The sequence below is a fragment of the Colossoma macropomum genome, unplaced genomic scaffold (genome assembly GCF_904425465.1).
Source record: "Colossoma macropomum unplaced genomic scaffold, Colossoma_macropomum, whole genome shotgun sequence".
Taxonomy (NCBI): Eukaryota; Metazoa; Chordata; class Actinopteri; order Characiformes; family Serrasalmidae; genus Colossoma; species Colossoma macropomum.
Genome location: NW_023494804.1, coordinates 28586614 through 28610602, shown reverse-complemented (window position 1 = coordinate 28610602; position 23989 = coordinate 28586614). Strand labels below are relative to the sequence as shown.

The 23989-nt window shown below is 40.0% G+C and overlaps 1 protein-coding gene across 1 annotated transcript in view; it reads right to left on the bottom strand.

The window, feature by feature from the left end:
- gbe1a (glucan (1,4-alpha-), branching enzyme 1a) overlaps positions 1–23989 on the bottom strand; it is a 230990-nt gene that overhangs the window by 8542 nt on the left and 198459 nt on the right. Inside the window, exon 15 of the mRNA XM_036595341.1 lies at positions 12229–12346. Coding sequence (XP_036451234.1) covers positions 12229–12346 — 118 coding nt within the window. The remainder of the gene's footprint in view (positions 1–12228; positions 12347–23989) is intronic.

Sequence of the window (23989 nt, the reverse complement as noted above, 5' to 3'; positions counted from 1 at the left end):
TATAACACCTTCTCCTCAGGCCAAGTGCCCTCTGGTCATGGGTTTTGGGGCACTGCTGTCAGTAAAGGTCAGTGGTGCCTTCAGGTGGACTTTCAAATTGATACAATATAAAGTGACAGGCAAGGCTAAGAGAAGAGGCCCCAAGAACAGGCGGTTCTCCTCATCTGACCTGTTCCTCCTTATGCTTACTGCAGTCTTTCACCTCAGTGTTAGCCTACTCTAATGGAGTCCATTCACCAACCCATACCGTTAACCCTGACCTGTTCTAACCCGATCCATCCATTCACAGGGGAAGAAAAGCTGACCTGAAGTAAGTATAAAAAAATGTAAGGACCTTTAATGACTTTGCTCTACTTTCAGCAGTGTATGTAGTGGACATATGTAATGCAGCCTTTTCACACCTCCAGATTCAATACCGTGAAAGTCGTCATAGTAGGGAAAACATTACGGCAACAGCATGTCAGAACGGATGAGGACACATTTTCATTAGGGTATTTATCTAATTGTTGTCCACTAAAGACGTCATTCCTGTGATGAAGCTGTTTTGATCAAGGAGGAGTAAGCTTGACATGGTCTACATTAAATGTAGGCTACTGATGCCTGTTACTTCAGCACTGTATGGGTGCATGGCACAGATTTTATGGAAGGTAAAAACTCTCTAAATTGGAGAAAATGTGATGTTATCAATAAATAAACAGTGATGGTGTTTCTTTAGTTATGTTACATAGAGGAGCCAGTGAATTCGGAGGGTTCTGTGTTAGTGTGTTTTGACACTTGACAGTAAGTTCAAACATTAAATTCAGCAATGTTACTACTCAACCACTGAAGAAGGTAAACACTGTCATGTCATTTAGCTTACATAGCAACACTGACATGGCTGTTTAGAACACTGGACACTGTATAACACAACATGAAAACTAAGTTAAATCGCATAATACGACCAAGTGAGTAATTCTCAAAGAAAAGCTTTTTGCCCTTGTCAAGCTTGCTCCTCTCAAAACTGGCTCCACCAAATGAACATCTTTTGTGGAAAAATTAGGTAAATTCCTTTATATAGTCATTAAAATAAGAGAGTAGGGAGGGTCTCTGAGCTAGCTGACCATTTTTGCTTAAAGATGGGGAAGTGATGGAGGGGCAGGTGAAACATGATATTATTGGTTAATATGTAGCTTAATAATTTTAATAAACTTAATATGTACCTGTCCTTTGGGAAAAACCTATTTAAGGTACATAGTTGGACCTTAAGCTCTTAAATGGCCAGGGACCACACTTATATAAGCTAAGAATAGCTCAGCTTGCTTGCATTGACGTCCCTGTAGCTACTGAATAATAAGCCTTAGTATGCAATAAGCCTGGGATTTTAAGGAGGAGTACTTTTAGTCACTCTCAGAAAAAAAAAAGTACAAAACTGTCACTGGGGTGGTTCCCTCAAGGGTACATCTCAGTACCTTTAGTCAGGGAACATAACTGTACCATAATCCATTGAAATTATATTTTCTAAGTTGTATTGACTCCAGTTGTATTCACACCCTGTTTTGTCTCCAGGCTTTATATTTTAATGCTCTGTTTTAAAACATTAGGTTATGAATAGATACAAATATGTACCTTTATACTGGGTAAAACTTATTTAAGGTACGAAGTTGGACCCTAAAACGACTGTTGTATCTTTGAGGGTACATTTACATTGTTTGTACCTTGATGAATAAAAAAGGTACCTGCACAGCACCTTTATTTCTAACTGTGACAGTGTTAGGACACCATGTTTTTAGCAAGTTTTTCCCAATTCACTCAGTAATGCTACTTTCATTTTTATTATAGTAGTGTAGGTTTAAAACTTGAGTTCCTGATGCCTCAGACAGGTGTTTGGGTTTTTGGGACCTGTTGCGGTAAGACCTGGTTCAGGCACTGTGGCAATAGGCTGATCTACCCAAGCTAAATGTAAATGTGGCTCAAAGCTAGCTTGAAAACTTCAAAGGTTTCTATACGTCTCATTTCAGTGTCCTCGTCATTACTTTATTATTCCACTATAAGAGGCAGACACTCTCATGGATTCAGACGTAGGAGAGCAAAAAAAGGACTTCTTTCACTCCTTTGATCAGCTAACTTCAGCTTCTCTGTTCTGCATTTTCTCTCTTTCCTCTTCTTCCTCCCCCCCTTCTGGTGGAATTGTCAGAAGGGCCACGCTCCCAGCGATCAACAGCAAAGCGAGCGCTCATCAGAAAAAGATCTAAAGGTCGTAATTATTCAATCGCTCTGCACATTTACATAGTATTCAACACGCCCCAGAGAGCTGTACCATCCTTTCTGTCTTGTGCTTTTCTTTCTTGAGAGAGGCAGAGGCAGAAAGAGAGAAAGAGAAGAAATGGGGAGAAAGAGAAAAGAAAAGCTGTTAAACACTTGCTGGCCTCTTTGTTAGAAACATCTACTTTGTAGGTTCCTTGCTGGAGCCCATCCTCTCTGCACAGTTCCTGTTAGGTACTGCCCAGCACTTTATCAGTGGTCAGTTTCTGACAAGAAACGCTGCTAGCTTGGTAATGTTGGTGGGTGTAAAATTCTCAACCCAGCAGCGACAGTAAGCTGTTTAATAACCTCGATGCAACATTGTCAGATACACCAGTGCAACACCTGCTAACACAGCTCTACAATGTTGCTGTGATTGCTGTGTTGAGAACGGTTCACCACGCAAATAATTTCAGGTCAGGAGTGGTCCTATATGGTGGTCCTTTTCCATTGATGGACATGGCAGAGGGTGGCTGACAGCAACAGATGGGCTGCAGACAATAAACGTAGAACTACAAAGAGTTCTTATATGATAGGTATACCTGATATACCAGCTGATTGTAGATAAGCCTCTCTCACCTGAACTCAGGTTCATCCTCTCTCGGCTCGCCTCTTGGAGACAGCAAACCACTATGGAGAGTTTTGAAGAGCGAATGAACAGTGCAGAAAGATTTCTGAGAGCGAGAGGGGAATGAGAAGGGGAACAAAATGGCTGTATCAGCACTTTGGCTCTCTGTTCTGCCTCCAACACATTAAAACTGCTTCTAAACAGAACACACTCACCTGCTATCTTGTCCTGACAAGGAGAGAGCAGAAAGTTTTTCTAACTAGCTGGCACAGCTAGAGTTGTATACAGCTAAAGAGAACTTTATCTGAGCAAATCTGGGAGAATCATTTAATAGATTTTTGTGTAGGTGGGTTCTTTTCGGTGGCTCATGAAATTAGCTAGGTAGTTTAGCTAGTGTGGTCTAAGACAGAGCTGTGTTTTGAGCTGTGATCTCTTTTGTGCCTAAATCACATTAGCTGTTTAGTTTAGCTAGTGTGCTGAGTGTTCTGAGCTGCTGTCTCCTCTGTGGCTTATCAATTCTGCTAGCTAGTTTAGCTAATATGCTCTGGCTAACAAATCCTAGATTGTTTAAATCTGCAGTGTCCTTTGTGGCTTATGAGTTGGACTAGGTACAGCTTAGCTAGTCTGCTAGACCTAGAGTGTTTTGAGCTGTGGTCACTTTGTGGCCTAACAAATTAGCTGGCTAGTTTAGGTAGTTGCTTTGGCTTGCAAAGTGTAGAGTGGTCTAAGATGTGGTCACCTTTCCAGCTTATAAAATTAGCCAGCTAGTTTAGCTAGTTTGCAAAAGTGTGCTGAGCTGTGGTCTCCTTGCAACTCATCAATTTAGCTAGTTAGTTTAGCTAGTTTGCTCTGGCTCACAAACAATAGAGCATTCTACAGTAGCTGGAGTAAATCAGCTACTATCTGGGTTATTGCTGGTTAAAGTAGAGACACAAACAATGTCTTTCCTCTAATTTTATTCCCCTGACTTCCCATGAAAACCACTGAAAACCTCATGGATTGAATTTTCATAATTCTGGGAGGCCCCACTCAATTAAAGGCCAATGACTGAGGGTTGGCAACTCTAAGCACAGCCTACGTGACAGCCGTGCACCCTTCTGCACCACAGTCTCCCCCACGATCTCCCTCTACAGTTAACAGCAAGGCAGGCATACAGAATGAAGAGTGAATCAAGTTTACAGAGCAACAGTTATTCCTGCCTGAATGGTGCACAGAGCAGCACCTGCCCAGCCGCTAAGCCTGCCATTTTGTCAGAGACGTGAGTGTTCTTAATCCACTGTCATGCATACTAATCCATCATCGTTTATATTAATCCAGACACGGAGAGAAAAGGGGAGAAAGGGAATGATAGTCCCCATTAAAAAGCAAGAGGAGAGAAACTTTAAACTGACTTTGAGGGAAGTCTTTTAAATAAATCATGGTGCAAGTTCTCTGAAAATGGAGGACATTTTCGGCACCTGTGCGCAGGTTAATTATTCATGTCCTGTCACAATCAGATGTTCTTCTGGAAAAAAAGAGTCTGTTTTTTCCTTTTCCAAATACAGCCTCTAACACCAACCTGTCACTGACAAAGATGGAAAATGATGGCAGGTGACCCATCAGTTGCATTTTTCAGTACCTTTCACCTGCTCATGTACTTGCAGCAGTAATGTAAGACATGCTGACATACTGATGAGACAATGTATGGTAATGAGAAATATACAGTCAGGTCCATAAATATTTGGACATTGACAAAGTTGTTATTTTAGCTGTCTACCGCAGCATATTGAATTTGAAATCAAATAATGAATATGAGCTCAAATACAGACTTGCAGCTTTAATTTGAGGGTAAATTGGGCAAAAGCTATAAGAATTATAGCCATTTTGATACATAGCATGTCTTGGGCTGATTTTGCCATATGCTTTGAGTCACTGCCTATCTGCACTGCGAAGCGCCTTTTAATAAATTTTGAAATATTTGGCCAAATCTGATCAGATAGTATAGCTCTATACACTTCAGATGTAATCCTGCTGCTTTTGTCAGCAGTTATATCAGCAATAACTGCAAGGGAATCATTTTGTATTGGCAGCTGTACATGACCAAGCCATAATACTACCTCCACCATGCTTGACAGATGAGGTTGCATGCTTTAGATCAGTGCTTTTCTATGAAAGTTTGATGATAGTTTTATTTGGAACTTTTTCTTCAGAAGTGCCTACAATGCATTACAAATGAACAAAGTTTGTGTTGATCTGATCCATATATAAACCCATCTGTGAAGGGTTTGTTTTGGTTTTTCAGCCTGATGATGGCTTGCTTCACCATCAGTGACAGCTCTTTGGACTTTATATTCAGAGTTTAGCAAACGTAATTATGTAGTTGAATATTTAATGACTTCAAATCTTTAAATCTACACTTTGGACTTCTGTTTGAATGTAAAACAAAGAAAAAATGCAACCTCAAAACAAGACAATCCTACAGAACTTTAAAATAAGCAATGAACAAAAACATATAGCAACTTAAATCATGCTACTGTTACCACCAGTGATATCTGACTTTTAAAGGTTAAAGGTAGAAATTAGGGCTAAAAATAATGCACATTCCTCAGAGCTTCAGCATTCTGGCTATTTAAGAGAATCTCTTCATTCTCCTTCTAAGAAATTTACAGCATAGATGTTCTAATACAGCTTTGTCATTCGTTGTGTCTTTCACATCGTGTCCCTGTGTGTTAGAATACATTGTCTATAATCCACCAAAGCCTGTAGAACACACAGTCATTCTACATTTGTCCTAAATCCAACCTGTTTCCTGCAGCTATTTCCAGCACAGAGCTGCTTAAGGGGCCTTCAAATAGAATAAATCAAAAGTACTGTAATTAAATCAAAGTCTTAACAGGGCAAAGATGTAAGGATCTTTCTTTGGAAATGTTCATGAAAGGAATTATGCAGATTGAATTCACCAGGCTACTAGAAGAGATAAAACACAGACGTGGAGCAGTGCGCAGACGTCATTGCGTGTTCTCAAGGACGCAAATGGCCACGCTGGGTGGGCGCACTGGCGGGGTCTTTTTAGTGCTTAGTCACTGCAGAACAGAGAGTTTATTAGAACTGAAACCCACTTTCCTCAGTCCAAATGATTACAGACAGCTCCTTAAACTGTAGATTACACACCAGCCTCGCTCTCATTACAGGTAAAAACAGGTTGGAGAAATGAATGAACATAACAAATACACACACACACACACACACACACACACACACACACAGAGAGAGAGAGAGAGAGAGAGAGAGAGAGAGAGAGAGAGAGAGAGAGAGAGAGAGAGAGAGAGAGAGACACACGAGTCAAGTGAAGCATAGCTTAGATCTCCTGGAACTAACATCCTGGAAAGCAAGGGTTTTGTGTGTGGCTGCAACTAACAATTACTTCTATACCTTATTAATCTGACAGCTGTTATTTGAGGTGACCTAACTGAACCACCATAATGCCTCTCACAATAACCTGTCATAGTGCTGTTACATCGTTACATAGTGCTGTGTGCAATAAGCAGCCTCCTTTTTATTATGCAAACAATGGAAGTCATTATTACTCCCTGTGTTTCCTGCAGCTTATTGCAATCTGTCAGAATGACAGCAAGTGCCATATAAACATTATTTAGGGTGTGTTTATACATGTAGTTCGGTTCTCTTAGTCCTGACCAAAGCAGAAAATGATACATTGTTACATTTTAGTTCTGGTTTGCTAAGCGTCCAATTAACATACTTTACATTGGACCAAAAGATGTAAACAAAAGTCATATAAAAAGGTCAGTAAAAGGTGAGTAAAAGGTCACAACTGGGTAGTTTTCTTGATGTACAATAATTGTGTGGGTCCTAAGTGCCAGTGGAACCTGGCAGTTTAAGGGGTTAATGTATAAATTTTCAGTTTCTGTATGTGCTAAAGTAGAAACTTGGTAACGAATAGCTGCTGTGTAAAGCAAGTTGTTCCTGCTCAGCGTAATGACAGTCATTAAAAAAAAATACTAATCACAAATAACAGCACAAGTAGAACACTTCTCAACCAATCAGGTGTGCGATCGGAAATTCAAACTGTATGAACAGTATGAAGTAAATAATGCATTTTTTCAAAATAAATGCTGTTCATGAAAATTCCACTTTGGCTGCTAATAGACCTGCAACTAACAAATATTTCTGTAAGTCGCTGGATCTATTGACCATTATTCAATTAATAATCAAACCATAAAGCCATTTCCTCTCACTTCCCCCATCACAGCACAAGCAATTTCTTCTTTTATAATGCCACATCAGGAAGCCACATCATCTCTAACTCTTCCTGTAGTACAATCTATAAACAAAGCATCACAAGTTTTACTTCAGTCTTTTCTTCAAAACCATGATGTATGGAATATAAAATCATTCAGATCAACCAGATACTGATGTAAAGTCCAATGCAGAGAGAGTGGAAACAGCTCAATAGAGAGCAGAAACTATCATCTAGATCAGAGGTTCTCAATCTCTAACTCCTGAGGGCCCACTGGCCTGCAAAGCTTTGAATATTCCCTGCCCTAACATATCAGACTCAGATCAAAAATAGGCTTGAGCTGATGAATCAAGTAGGTTAAAGCAGAGAATAGTGTTGCTGAAAACCTCAGATGTAGATGATTGTCCAGATATTGGTTTGAAATTGAAAAAGAAAACCCTGTCTCTGTGCATTACTCAGGTGCAATAGCAGAGGAAAAGCTACAAAGGAAGTTAATAGTTTGATTAAAAAAAAACATGTTTGACCATATAGGTTAATTGTGTGAAATGTTAAAAAGCTTTTGTTTCACCACTCTTTACAATCTAAATGCAGACCTTCAGTGTCATAGCAATGGATAGAAACTGATTATCCTTTTTTTTCCTTTTCATTTTTTTTTTTTATAGCAGCATTTTTTGAAAGTATTCTAAGCCAAAGCGTTTCTTTCTGATGGGTAAAAATAATTTGCACACTAAAGAGAGGAAAGTGATACTATTGAAAGTAACATTTCAACTGAGTGTCTATGCCGAAATAGCACTGTTTCAAGTAAATGGGCTCAACGGAGCCACCAGTGTCCTGACTAAGGGTTGGAGCTTTGGCAAACAGTGCTGTTAGTACTCTAAAGGTGACCATTAGAGGTCAATATTTCTTCCTGTTTGTGATTTTCTGTCGAGAGAGTAGTGATAAGCCCAATTTATGTGCCTTCCTTTGTCTTCTCCACCCCTCTTGTCTATTTCACAATTCTTAAAACTCTTCTCCAACTCATCTGCCAATAGGGGTCCAACTGTGAGTTTGGGCTCTTTTCCTCTTAGGGAACCCCAGATCTTTATCTCTAGCACAGCACACACAGCCTGTTTTCTTGGACAGGTTTTTATTGTGATACTCCAAGCGGTCTGGGGATGTTGTATATTTTAAAGAGACGGCCACTGTGACAAGCACCTGGCCTTGTTCAGAATCTTGTAAAAGCACAGCTTTAGGATGGAAGTTTGAGTTTGAGTTGAGACTGTCTTTGTCTAAGCTCCAGATGGATTGGATCTACTAAAAACACCTCTGGCTTTATTCGTCTGGGCCTTAAAGTCTTTTTTTGGCACCATAATTGCTGCTAATTAGGCTATCAAGGTAAACAAACTCATAAGTCTACTCAAGGGCCTGCTGATCAACAGCAACTTGAGACGTAGCTGATTTACTAACACACGTAACTCTCACGTTCTTGGTTCTAATAAAGCATCCTTGTTGATTCTGTGTAATTATTTGGAGGATTTCTTTTGAAATTGGATATCCTCATTCAGTGGCCTGTAAAAGAAATGTCGAACCACTGAATTCTTCAGAAGTGACAGTGTGACGTATTACCCAGTCAGCAGTGGCAAAGGATAGGACTTTTGCATGACTCCTCACTTCACTTAAAGATGCTTTAGAATGTTAATAATCATGTTACATGCACATAAACACAAAACTTTCGTAAGAGGCTTGACTCTCTTAGCATAACATGATCTAATGGTTCCTCTTAAGCTCTCCCAGTGAATGCTGTCAAATAGCTTTAAAAAAAGTCAGCGAGGTCGATGTAAAGGGATGCATTTCACTCAAGACATTCTGAATGATGATGCTCAAGGTCACGATATAGTCTAAGCAGCCTCTTCCATTCTGGAGTTATTCATGAGCTTTTCATTAACATCTGTAGTGGTCCTTAGGAGCAGTTCTTTACATGTCATCATATAGGGGTGCAAGAGCGAAGGGAGATTGATACTTTGCCAGCTGCATTTCTCTCATTCCGGTTTCATTCCTTCCTATCATCATGGCAGTTGTAAGCAGTAGTTTAGCCAAAAAATTAAGTTTACACAGACCCCAAACCCCAAAAGTTGTCGATCAGGCATGACATGTATGGTGTCTGACGTTTGCTTCTTTAGTTTTTCTAACAAGCAATTAATGCAAGCTTATAGCCACTAAGTTAGCATTGTATAAACCAGGGGTCGACAATGTGTGGCTCAGGAGCCACAAGTGGCTCTTTTACTGCCCTGTTGTGGCTCCCCAGCAGGATTAGGTTTTTAGGTAAAAATAAAATAATCCTCCTCTGCATTAAAATAAAGCTCTGCTAATCATTCTAATACAGTTTTAACACTAAATGGTCTTTAATGCTGGAGTTAATGCATAACTGCTAATTCACTCTTTAACCCTGAAGGTTGACGCGCAGACTGCTGGTCACCAAAGCAACACAGAGAACAGTCCTGCCTAACTAGTAGCTATTGAAAAGGCAAAGAGAAAGATTTAAGACAAACATTGATAATTTGGACTTGTTTGCATTTATAATCACTCCAGCTGGTTTCCTGATACATTTAATCTGCAATGAGAAACTGTCAAACACTAAAGACGTGAAGCTGAAGTCAGATTCTCATTCGCCAGCTTCTTGTTCAATTGTCCCGTTCCACCTTAAATGGTGCAGCAGTTACATTCTGGCACCTCAGGTACTATTTAAGGTGGAATGGGAAAATTCGAACAACAATCTGGCGAATGAGAATCTAACATCAGCTTCGTGAATCAGGGAGGGCTGCAGCCCCCCTCAGCACCCCCACTTCCTGCATGCCTTTTCATAGCCATTATGGGCAGATAATCTTGTTTCTTTACATTCAAATTTTGGACCTTAACAATAACCAAACAAGTGAAAAAATAGTTTAGCTTTTAACACATTTTACATAACACTGTTTCTCTTCATGGTCATTAATTGAAATAAAATAAATCAGTTGTTATATAAAAACAAAAAACAAAAAAAAAAACCAAACAAACAAAAAATAAAAACACTATTTCCCTAGGCCACACAACACCAGTCCTGTAGGGCCAGTGTCCAGCACAGTTTGGTAGTTTCCTACTCAAACACACCCACTAAACCTGGCAATTAACAGATGAGTTGAATCAGATGTGTGTCAGCAGGTAAATCACCAAATTGTGCTGGATGTCAGCTCTCCAGGACCGAAGTTGTGCACCCCTGCACTAGACATTTTTCAGTGCTCATGCTTCTAGATCACTGGCACCTTTATTGACACTGACTGTCGACAAGCAAGCTGTTGCTCTGTGTCTTGGCTGTTGATGTGGTGCTGAGGGCAATGACTGAGATGCAGTTTGACCAATTTTTGCATGAAGGGCATGACGTGACCAACCAATGGTGGCGTGCAAGAAGGTGGGACCTAAAGAGTCAAAGCAATACAAAAACATACACTGTAGAGAGCAAAAGCTGAATCCCGGACATTTTTGGCAATTTAGAAATCCTGGCCAGACGCATTTTTTAGGTCCCAAAATGAGGACATGTCTGGGAAAAAGTGGAGGTATGGTCACCCTGGTTAAACATAAAAATTTCACTGAATTGTTAGCCTGTGTATTTTCTCCATCTTCACGTGATGAAATGTATCAAATACCTGAGTAGAGTTATTTTAGTATTCAAATACTGGCATCTCAAACAGTTAACCAAGTACTCAGGTGCCCATGCACATACTTATTGCTTGTACGGTTTCTGAAACACTTTTAGTACGGCTTGGAGCCGTTTCTTGCTCAAGCCTTCTTTTTGGTTTTAAGCAGTTTGGGGGCAATTTCTCTATTTTGTTTTTTCCAGCCCTCTTTTCTTTTTCATTTCCATTTCTTTGCTTTTTGTTTAAATACCCACGTGGGCTAAGTACCATACCAGTCACCCTTCTACAAAGGTGTGACAAAGGGCTGCTGTTTGCCACAGCCTTAAGTAGAGGAGTCCACAGGTGTGCCATGTTGGGCCTAATCAGCCCGAGGGCTTCTGGGAATTGGAGTTCCCTGAACTCATGGCACCTCATCGTTGTCGCCCTCTGCTGGTGGACGGCGGCGCAGGCTGGGCCGTTATAGATTGGTGACATGTAGGCACATACATGAACATGAAAATAATAAAAAAATAATAAAACTACATAAAAAACAGACCATCCAATCATATGACACACAACACACCGCTGCTAAATTTCTGTAGTGGGTGGCACTATCTCAGCGCTGGTTTCCTGTGAAACACTGTACATAGACAGCAATGGAGTCACAGACCAGACGGATGCCATTCTAAGGCACCATGCAGGATATGTAAGATGTCATGCAGGACTCATTAGCTGTCCTTAGAGTCCTCTGATCACAGTATGTGAACAAAAAGCAGCACTGTACAACATGAATCCTAGAACAGGTATTCACAATCTGCTGCAGCTGCTTTACACCTTTAAGACTAAGAATAAAACCAGTACATGCATGAAAATGAGAGGACACTCAATAGAAGAATAATAAAAAGAATATTTTTCTTTACCACCAAAGTAGTTTAACTGCCTTGGGTGACATTTGTATTTATATTTCAAAATGTCATCAAAAATAGTGACTAGATAGTTATACGGACGTACTCTTTCAATATTATTACCATTAAGGCAGGAAATATTCCCCTCAGGCTGAAAGGCACAATCCCTGCCTTAGTTTTGGTAACGTTAAGCACTCAACAAACTGAAGGGGTCCAAAATGACTCTACACACAAGACAGCAGTGCCCCGACTGTACAGATTTCACTGAAATGTGTTTTGGACTAGAAGAGGCACAGCCCTGGCAAGACCCAATGTTTGTATTGTGTAGTGATCTGTGTTACCTGCTGTGATCTATGTGTTAAAAGAGTCAATTATCCATAAAAGCAATTGATAATCTAAGCTTGCATTTTCTGTTACCTGCATGAGGATTTTAGTCCAATTGGAAAACTAAGGAAGCTAAAATCTGACACAAAACATATTTTGGTTGATTGTTTACATTAAGAGTGAAGGGAAAATTATGTAAATTCCATTTTTGGACAAAGCATTACTTTAATTAACTAACAAAAATTTGATTTTGCAGTCAGAGAACGTTATTGAAATGAAACTGACCAGAAATGAATTGGGTCGATTCCTAAAGGCCAAAGGCTCAGAGCAGAACTCGGTGTCTTGCTGGATTCGCCCGTGCCCGCCGTATTGTACCTCGTCAGAGTTCAGCAGGATCTTGTATCTGTGGGGAATTTCGATTAAGGAACATAGACAGGGAAGAGATCTGCCATGTGATACATAGCACAAGACTGACAGATCATCATTATTATTTTTCACTCAAACTCATCAGTACTTCTCATTCATCATTACTTCCCTTTCAAGAGACTTCAAAAGCACAAGTAGCAAACACATAATTATACGTCTAATAACTAACACTATCTTTCATTAGACTTTAATAATGAGGGTATAATTACAATTACCCAGCAGTCCCTCAGTCTTTTTCAGACCATTTCAGACAGCTCATCCCTCATCTATGCAGCAGCTCTGAAACAGATGAGCCATCTGATAGTTATGAATGAGGGGTGGTTTCAGCTAGCAACGACATGCGGTGCTGTGGAGCAAAACATCTGTACTGGCACCCTGGGATATGACACTGTATGCCAAAACACCACAACACCAACAACTAACCACATTTTTAATCTACTGAAGCAAATTTAAGGGTCCTTTTGTCACTTTTAAGATGGGGTATAGACTGTGTATGCTCTGTGAAGCAGAACTAAGCAGGGTTAAAAGCAGAAGAAGCTGTTGGATTTACAGCGAAAATAGAGGGTTGTTTGAGTGTGGAAGACACATATTTCATCCCTTCTTGCCCCATTGAGCTGACGGGGCAACCCAACACCCCCTACTAGCTGGAGTAATCATTAGCTACAAAATCATTTACCCCCTGTTGGGGCAACATTACAATGCATTACTACATGCACACACGCTGCTAGGCTAGTGGCAGATGCACTACACACAGGCATAGGCACACCTAGGCTAGTGACAGCATAACAGTGCTAGAGCAATGAATCTTTTATACAACCATAAACAGCACAGCATTACACTGTAAACACAGTTGAGCACTAAAAAATAGGCTCTTGAGCACGCATGGCACAATAAAGAGGAACAAAGATAGATTGAATCTCGTGCTGTACAGCGCTTAAAAGGGAAATTTGGCAAAAAATATTGCAGTGTGTTCAAGAAATGTTTTTGAAAATGTTGGTTTAGGTTATTGGTTCTTCATCATTTATGTACAGGTTATTCTGATGACTCTTAATGTGAAGGCAATGCTAGTTTTCCCCAGGGGACGTGTGGTAGAGCAGCAAAAACTGAAAGTCAAGAGCTGACGGCAGAGAGAATGAGGTGTAGCTTAGGCTTAGAGCAACCTTTTAGAGAAAACTGATGTACGGCATAGCTGTGGCCAACAACAGCTGGTTACATAAACTTACATAAAGACTTACATAAAAGCTGTGTCTCTTTTAATAGCAGTAAACACTACAGCATACCTAACAGCCAAAACATGTTCAAATTTTAGTTTTTCACTTAAGATAAAACGCTAATGTAGTTAACAAGTAATGGAAACCTGCAGCCATCAGCTAGCATCATAACACACTTGGGTGTTTTGTTAATGTAGGGCTCTATTTTCATGCAGGCACAAGAGCAGTCTAAAGGTATAAGGCTGGCATACTGCAAATTTAGTTTGGCGCAAATGCATTTTTTTTGGCAAGAAACGCTTGGTTTTTAAAATCAGCGAGGCCTAGTTCGTCATGGAGACTGACATTTCAAATGACATCACTCGCTTCCAGTTTTTGGCTCACTTGATTGTGCTCTGCCATGCTTTGTTGTTGTTTGTAGTCATACTAGCTTTGTAAGCCTTGTAGCCATACTGGTTTTGTAGATTTTATTGCCTTGTATCCATACTAGCTTTGTAACTTTGCCTTCGCTTGGCTAAGATTTGGCTAGTTGCTACAAGCCCAATTCCAAAAAAGTTGGGACAGTAGGTAAAATGCAAATAAAATGGAAAGCAGTGATTTGGTGAAGGTTTTTAATTGAAATCTGCACAAAGAAAATATTTTTTAATAGTATCCCTTACGAACTTTATTGATTTTTGTAAATCTACACTAATTCCAAATTTGACGCCTGCATTACATTAACATAAAAATTTGGGACATGGCAGATTTAAGACTGGGAAGTTTGTGAAATGATCAAAAATATCTCTTTTGGAACTTTTCACAGGTAAACAGGAGCATTAATGAAAGGTACATTCACCAATGTGCAAAAACTTGCTTGAGTGAATAGTTCAACAGGTTAGGAATAATGTTTCTCAACACTCAACTGAAGGTAATTTAGAGATTTTACCTTCATCTACAATTCATTACATTATTTGAAGATTCAGGGAATCCAGAGGAATCTCTGACCTTAACATCTTACATGAATATTCAAACTGATGGACTCACATGTGCATAAAAAATGTAGTAATTAATTAATTAATTAATTAAGTAAGTCACTAAGTTATGTCAACCTTATATTTATTACTAAAATGTCAAGGTGAAATCTGTGGGATGATGCTTAGATCCAGTGGAAAACTAAGAAACCAAGCAAGAAAGCTTGCATTTACTTGGCACAATGCAAATAAATGAGTACCACTAGTGGCATAATGGAAACACACTGGGCATTAAATCCTGGTATTTAGCGGGTTTTACACTAAAAGCTGCTAATTGCTGCCTGCTGCTCTTTGAAAAGCAGCCCCTCCAGTGGGCGCTGGCTACGAGAGGCAGTAGCACACTGATTCATAAAAAGAAGATTTCTCTGCTCCCCAATCTACCTCCGTAATCCACAGATTCCTCTTCCCATCCACACTTCCTATTGCTGCACTCCCCAGTCTGCTTAGCAGTACACAAGAGAGAAAAGAATCAAACAGCATGTGCATTTTTGTGAGATTATATCCACTGACTGCCATGATATTTTTATAATCAGGCAATAACAACGGCATGGCTCACTGTAAAATTGGGGATTTGGCAGGTATTCCGACTAAAACTAGTAAACAGAAGACAGGCAGCTCCACCAGCTGCAGTTCCACATGCTGCTTTGCTTTGCACAGAACTGTTCTATTTTTAGGGACAGAAATCTCAAACAGACTTATTTGTGCGGTTTCTCACACTATAGATTTAAGACTTTTTGGTTGATTATAAAAATCTATAAACGGAAATGCCATTTAAAAGTGTATATCAATGTGAAAATGCACCGGAAACAGACAAAATATAGGGTTCTTCCAGTAAAACCTGGCCATTTCCACAAGAACTGAATTCAAATCAATAGGGTTCATTCATCACTGATAAATTGGGGATTTAGCAGACATTGGGGCTAAAACTTGTAAACAGAATGCAGATTGTGAAAGAGTTACCCTGCTATGCTTTGCACAGAATTGCAGCATCTTCAGGAAAAAAGAAGTCTCCTTGCAGGCATTTCACTTTCTTCTTCTCTCTGCATGTTGTCTTGCATCTACATCCCTGTGCTCTAGTGGTTTTCCCCTCTCTCTCTGGTTGTCTGGCAGGGGTCCTGATCCGCTTTCTGAGCCCCCATACGGCTCTGCCTCACTGAACACCTTTCTTACACACACACACAGACACGCTCAGACAGGTTCCTGCAACTCATAAGGCCCAAAAACCATCAAGTGCAAAACAGCACAACAGCGGCCTCGCTCACAGACGCATGCCCAGCCCGTGACAGCAGATCTCTCGCACGGCAGAACCACCACACTGGAAATACATACAACCTTTGGGTCATTGGCCTAAACTCCTCAAACTATTTACATCTCTCCCTCCACTGCACCTTAGAGCAAACCCACAGAGCCTGAACGACTCGCTTTGCCAGCTCCACTCGGCTTTAACTCTCCTCTCTTCCTTCTTTCAGTAGACACACTGGCTTGGCCCTGCAGAGCCGGGGGAGCGCAAACAGACAGATATGACAGGCAGCACATGAGGGAGTGTTCGAGTGCACAGTTTAATTATGCAAAGTTCCAAAAGGCTGTAGCATCTGCCCACTCATGGATTTCAGGAGTGATTATAAAGAGGAACACATTTAATTAGTAGCCTTTCTTTTTTTTAAAATGCTAGTCAAGTGAGAATAAACTACCAGTGTAGTTTCAGTGTACTTTCATACTTTCGGATTTCCAGTTGTGAAGTCAAATTTTTTGTGTGTAAAAATGTCTTGATTTTACAGAATAATATACAGTAAACTGTTTTGGTGCCCCTGGTAATCTGTTGATTTTCTAAGTGAAAATAAGTTGACATCCTCTACAGAGAACACACCTCTGCACACTTTAATGCACAATTATTGCTTATTTGCTGAATTTAACATATTGGGAAAATATTAAACTTACAATCTAGCCTGTGCAAAAAATTATGACATTAACATTTTAAATGATTTTTCCCTCAATATGTCTAACTTAACTTAACTGGTGCAGAACATGTCATATTTGAGTTTGTTCTCTTAAGAGGATCTGATAACTTTTCACTCAGAAAATCAACAGAGCGTCTAATTTGACTGGGGGAGTTCTAACTTTTGCATACAACTGTAGTACACAGATTGGTTTGGCTCCGTTTCAATATCTGCCATGTGCATGAAAGGTCACACTGTTAGGAAAGACTGCATGTATTTTATATTTGTTGTTATTAATAAAATCAACATTTGCTGTGACATTTTGACACAGTTTACCTCAGCTCTACATTTCAGTACTGAAAGAAAGTTGTAAGCACCAATTTCAGAGAACAAAAATGACAACAATGCAGCAACCATAACACAAGCTGTGTAAAAAGGTTTGTACATTTCTTTTTGGCTTTGGAAATAAGATCAGGGTCTCACAGCTCCCTCAGGACACTTTGAACATACCTGGAGCTATAAATTCAAAATATGCACACTATACACCAGTGCACTGATAAAGAACTGAAAAGTTGACAGCAACATTTGTTAAGCAGGAATTTGAGGGCTATGAAAACAAGGCGTAGTTCATGATCAGTCACTTTGACTACACACATTTAGGACATTTGGATAATGCAACGACAGCATTCTCAGAAAACCAATCAAATTTTATTATCTAAAAAATGCGTATTAAATATTCTTTCCTCATTAGATTTAGTAGGCCTGGCCTAACTGTGGCTAGGTGCCTGCTTTTTGCTAATATATTTCTAAAAATGTTCTGCCACACCTAGCTTCATGTTCATCAAGTAAGTGTCTTCCTAGGTATGAATAGCAGCTTTGCCTAAATAGTTATTTGACCAGGCTAGGCCCTCTCCTGTCTCTACTCCTGCTATGATCTATGTGCATTTCTGAGCTGTTATCCTTGTTTCTACTTTTCCTGGTTTCCCTTTGGACTCCTCCTTTGTATTTTCTGTTCTTTTTGATCATGGATATCCCTTTTGTGCATCTGCCTGGGAGCCCCACATCCTTCGTCAAAAGTGAGACCAATCAAAGAGGCATATATGCATGTATGAATCAGTCTACAAACAAGCTGCAAGTGAGTGTGATAATAAGAGGGTGGGGCCAGGGTGAAGCAGGAGCAAGAGCAGGCTAATCCCAAAAAAGGCAGTCCATGAGCTCCATGACATCAAGGCACCTCTGTTGTCAGTTTCTTGCATTTACAGAAGTCGGAGACATGTGCCTATGATCCTCATCCTGTTTTAATCTGAGTTTTTTTTTTACATCAAGCTTGATCTTTGCTCCAGCTCCTTCCACTCATCCTCCAGGTCTCCTGGCGTGTGCCTGAAAATATACACCATTACATAATCTCCATCCCTTCACCCACCTCAGCCTTCTGCTCTATACATAATGTATGAAGAGTGAAAAGTTTCTACATTAAGTTCAACCATCCCAGACGTAGAGTTTGCTAGTCTGTACAAGAATTTACCTTCAAGGCTTCTGCCTCAGAACAGAACCTCAAACCTGCCTGAAACAGTTTAACCAGGGAACACAATGGAACACTAGTTAAACTCATAGATAGAACTGCCTACATAGCATTTTTCTATTTTGAAAGTAAAAATTTCTAGGATTACTTCCTTTCACTTTAACTTTGCAAAATGCGATATAGGCTCAGAAAAAAAGGGAAAAGTAGTAAGAGAAACAGAATGAGATGGAGAAATACAGAAACAGCCGAAGGACAGCAAAACACAGACTGCAGAAGACGTAATAATGCACCTGTGTGTAACTATAGTATGTCTGTGGAATAGATGTGCTAGTCTCTGCTCTTCATGAGCAGATAAGAGTAGAGATGCGCTGATATGGAATTTCTGGGTCATTGACGATAACAAAATTTACATTTTGCAGTTAATACCTATACTAACAACTAATAGTTTTACTGTACTAGGGCCCTGCACTAGTTTGAGGAACAAAAACAAGAAACATAAACCAATATTATTTTGCTAGGAACAAAAATGCAACCAAGAATGAAGTCATGCTTTATTGTTCTGGAACAAAAATGTTTATTTGAAATCTCGGTTAGTGGTTAATAACATTACTTTTGTTCTATGCATCCCACAAACTAAATATTTATGTCTTATCTTCAAAATGTTTTGCATCAACTTCACATCTCATGTGATTTCATTCACTGTATCATTTTTAACAACATTTATTGCATGTTTATGGTATTTTTGCTTAGGCTACAGATTCATGACCAGGCCAGTGGTATGCAAAAGTTTAAGCACCCCGTTCTGTTGATTTTCTAAGTGAAAAAAAGTCTCCACATCCTCTACAGAGAGCTGCACATTTTAATGCACAATTATTGTTTCTTTCCTTAATTTCACATATTGGCAAAAAATGGCCTGTGCAAAAGTGGCATATTCTAAATTTTTTCCCAATATTTTAAATTCAGCAAATAAATAGAAATTATGCACTACACTTAGCAGAAAAATGCTCATATTTGAGTTTGTTCCCTGTAGAGGATGTGTTAACTATATTGTGTATTAACTTAATTTTATTGTGTATTAACTTAATCCTACTTAGTCTTATTATAATAGGCCGACATACAGTCTATGAAGGAAAGGCATCATCCGAATTTAATTTTTCATAACTGGTTTAGGAATGCTATGTTAAGGTTTGAAGGCAACAACTGAAATGTTAAACTATAAAGTCTGTTTGGAGTGAACACATTTTAAAGCAAATCTACACTATCAGGGCTATGTGTAGTGTAGGGAGAATAAGACAGAATAAAACTCTGAAGATGCTATCCACTAATATTAGTTGCATCATATTCTTTAGGCCAGGGGTATTTATCTCTGGGCCTGGAGGGTCAGTGTCCAGCACAGTTTGGTAATAGCCCTATTCAAAGATGCCTAATAAACTAAGCAATTAACAGAAGATGAGTCAGTTGTGCTTAAGAAAATCACCAAACTGTGCTGGACACCAGCCCTTCAGGACCAGAGCTGTAGACCCCTGCTTTAGGCTATACACATCACTGAAATAGCTTTCATAAGACTAATTAAATTAGTGATTTTAAAAGGCTACCATATTGGTACTCCCTCTAAACACAGTTAAATGAATGGGTGTCTATGGATGACAATGCGTCTGATCCATTATTTCAGTAAATAACTTAGAAAATAATGATGTATATGTTGGATTTTTTCTGAAGAACTAGAAGACATATGTACACGATCAAGTAAGGACACTACACCACAGTAAAGTATGAACTCAGGTGGCAAGACTTTATACTTTACAAATTCTGTTTGACTTTCAAATAACAAAATGCACCGAATTAAGAAAAATCCTTTGCAGAATACATGGATTTTGTCATGATGTGCGTGTGGTTTATGTACCAAAACATAGTAAAATAAATATAGTAACTAATACTAATTAAATGTTTCTATTTGCCTGCCTATAAAATACCAATATATGTTGCACCTCCTAGGCCTAAGAGTGCTGTTCAGGTCACTGTGGAGCACAGCTCCATCTCTGCGTGTCCCTCCGGCCATTGATCACCCCCAGGCTGGGCCGTCCTGCCTCAGAAAGCCTGACTGTGATAAGCTATCAGAAACCCTCATCACCCGGCCACGTTCCCATTGAGCGCCCCATCGGCTGAAAGCCCCCGCTGGAGCTGTGCGGCCCCCGAGGCCCGGAGGGGTCGATAATCTCACAGGGAGGAGAAATGATTGATCCTTTTCCCAACTCCCAAAAACCCCCCTCCTTCAATCCACCACTCTTGATGGATTAGCAAGCTGATACTATGTGCCGGTGATCTATAGCTGTAGCTAAGCCCACGTTCAGCTCAAATACAGGAAGAAGAGACGAGTTAATGGCACGGAGATATGAAAGAGATCCAGCTCAAGAGAGATCCCATTTGTTCTGAGGCCTGCATGCGTGAATGTGAGTTCTGTTGGGCTAGAAGAAATTCACTGTGGCATTACTGTATTATGGATGGGAGATAATGAAGGGATAGAGGACACACACACACATACATACATAGACACACACTCTGTGAAGCATATTTCAAAGACAGATCAGCGCTGACAGGTCCGGCTTTCACAGTGATATCCTACCGGGGTTTCACATACTCTATATTCTTCTACAGTGGAGCGGACAGAAGCAAAAGGGTGGTTGAGAAAAATTTGGTGGTTAGCTTAATGCAAATTTAAAAGCCGGCCTATCTAAAAGTTACACCGATGGAATGAGTGGCATTTTACGTTTTTCCATTTGAATTATCGCCCCGGGGTGAAAAAAAGGAAAAGGAAATGGCATTTTAAAAAGGAAAAAATCACTCTGAAAAGAGCTCATACTGGCTAGTAGTTGAAGGCGGTGTTTTAATGATAAGGCTAGATTGCCATAAAACAAAAAAAGATTTGCTGCTTAAGAAGGACAACAGGAGGCCCTATTATTATTCCTCTACCTGGCGGTCCGAATGGCACACAGGCTAGCCCAGCCTTCATCTTCAAAGCCAGAGGGTCCACTGCGCAGGCGGCTGGCCGCCTCCTGATGGGCGGGGCACAGAAAGGGCAGCGGCAGGAGCTGGAGGAAGAGCCGGTGGTTCTGGCTGAAGGGTGTCTTTGTTCCCTGCTAAGCCAACTCTCCGGCTAGGTCATGATTAACAGAGACCCTGATGGGAAGCCTGCAGCTGGGCCAGCTCATCTCCAGCTGCACCCCACAGCCCTGGGGCCCTCTGAAGCAAGGGGGCAAAGGAGGGGCAATGAGGCCTCGTTTTGGCCCACTTCTGCTAAATGGCCCATTAGAAACAAGCTTCAAACCACCCACTCAGCACATGTAGGCCCGAGTTGTCCAGAGGCTGTTTATAGTTGGAAAACAAGCCATACAGTTATTCACAGTACCAAAAAGGCTAAAAGGCTACAATAATTTAGTGCTTATGTTTAACTCATAATGAGCATTTCTTCACTGTTGAAAACAGCACTGGAATAACTAATTAACTGACCACTTAACAAACTACCGTTAAGCCCCTTAAATCTAAAGGGCCTGTATGTGGGCTTACAACTTACAAATTAGTTTCATAATAGCTGGTGAATAATTAATAGTCATTTTAAATAATAACTGAATAATGAGCCTAAGATGATTCAAGAGGTTAAAAATGATCAGAATATTGCATTTTCATATATGAGAGTTTTAAAATCTCAGGCTTATTACATACTTAGGCTTATTATTCATTAACTGCAGGGACTTCAGTGCAAACTTGCTAAGCAATTTTTAGGTTATAGAAGTGCGTAATAAAACTTTGGGCCTGCTGGCGGGTCCTAGCCATTTAAAGGGTTAATCCAAAATTACTTGAAGGTATATTGCTCATTATATTGGATGGATGCCAATGACCAGTTAATATGAAAAGTGTGGGCAAACTTAGAAAGACTCAACAGAACTATATTTTTCTGTTCATTTTTCTTTTCTTTCCCACCATGAGGTCCACTTATAATGTTTGTGCAGGTTTGTGCATTTTTTAAACTCTCTTCATGTCTTAGAATTAAAAACAGGCTATTTTTGTTGCTGTATGTTTAGGACTCAATCCAGGAGCAGTTCTGTCTGGGACACTCTTTTTAACTTCGGAAACTCTTTATGAATGGGTGGAGCTAAACTGCTGTAGTCTGAAAAGGTGGGTATATATAAATGTGTTGATTTTCATGACATCACAAAAACAGTGAATTCTTAACTGCCTGTTTTTGCAGCTTAATTTCCATATGAGAACTACGTGGACTGAGGAGTGAATGGTCAGAGAACTAGATTACGAGTCAACAGGTCATAAATGATTAGCTATTGGGTCTAAGAGCAAAACACTTAAACTTCAGCTGCTTCAAGGAGATTGTTCCTTTAGTGAAGATTAATTAGGGCAAATGGGTTTGTAATTTTGAATAACAAAAAGTTGCTTTTTAACAGGGTCTCCCTGCATCTATATTGAGATTTATAAGCTCTCATTCAGAGAGGAAATTAGGCCAAGTGTACTTTAGATCTTAAAAGTACTGCTAACAACCTTCCAGTCCCATCCTCGATAACAAGCGCACTGTTCAAGGAAAATGCTGTGAGTCTGCAGCTTGCATCCATGCTGAGCAAAGACCTAATGTTGAGATCCATGTAGCATCATAAGATTACACTTTCCATATTTCCTAGGTATAAATCTGTGACAATTAACCTTTAAGGGCTGCAGTTGTCACAAGCAATAAAAGAGCATTGTGTAAATTGATGTTAAGCTTCCTGATTTTAGCTTATTGGAATAAGTGGATAAATTCTGTCAAAACTTTGGATTCTAAATTTTCAATTGATAAAAAAATTGTGCTCTTATGTAGAGGATGAGATATTTCAGATATTTCAAGTCCATTATAAGTTACAGATGTGGGTGTTGATAAAATATCTTTTATATTGTTGCCCCATTTTTGGTATCCCTTAACATCAAAACATGGAGTAATAAGAGAAATGCACACTCAAAATTGTTGATACAGAATACGCATTATACACCAATCAGGCATAACATTATGACCACCTCCATGTTTCTACGCTCATTGTCGGTTTAATCAGCTCCACTTACCATATAGGTGCACTTTGTAGTTCTACAATTACAGACTGTAGTCCATCTGTTTCTCTGCATACTTTGTTAGCCCCCTTTTACCCTGTTCTTCAGTGGTCAGGACCCCCATGGACCCTCACAGAGCAGGTACTATGTGGGTCATTCTCAGCACTGCAGTAACACTGACGTGGTGGTGGTGTGTTAGTGTGTGTTGTGCTGGTCTGAGTGGATCAGACACAGCAGTGCTGCTGGAGTTTTTAAACACCTCAGTGTCACTGCTGGACTGAGAATAGTCCACCAAACAAAAATATCCAGCCAACAGCGTCCTGTGGGCAGCGTCCTGTGACCACTGATGAAGGACTAGAGGATGACCAACACAAACTGTGCAGCAGCAGATGAGCTATCGTCTCTGACTTTACATCTACAAGGTGGACTGACAACATAAGAGTGTCTAATAGAGTGGACAGTGACACTCTATTAGGTGTTTAAAAACTCCAGCAGCACTGCTGTGTCTGATCCACTCGTACCAGCGCAACACACACTAACACACCACCACCACATCAGTGTTACTGCAGTGCTGAGAATGATCCACCACCCAAATAGTACCTGCTCTGTGAGGGTCCATGGGGGGTCCTGACCACTGAAGAACAGGGTAAAAGGGGGCTAACAAAGTATGCAGAGAAACAGATGGACTACAGTCTGTAATTGTAGAACTACAAAGAGCACCTATATAGTAAGTGGAGCTGATAAAATGGACAATAGGCATAGAAACAAGGAGGTGGTCATAATGTTATTCCTGATCGGTGTATGTCCAAAAGTGTCCAGACACCAACTGGTGAAAGCCAAACTGTACTTCAGGCAACA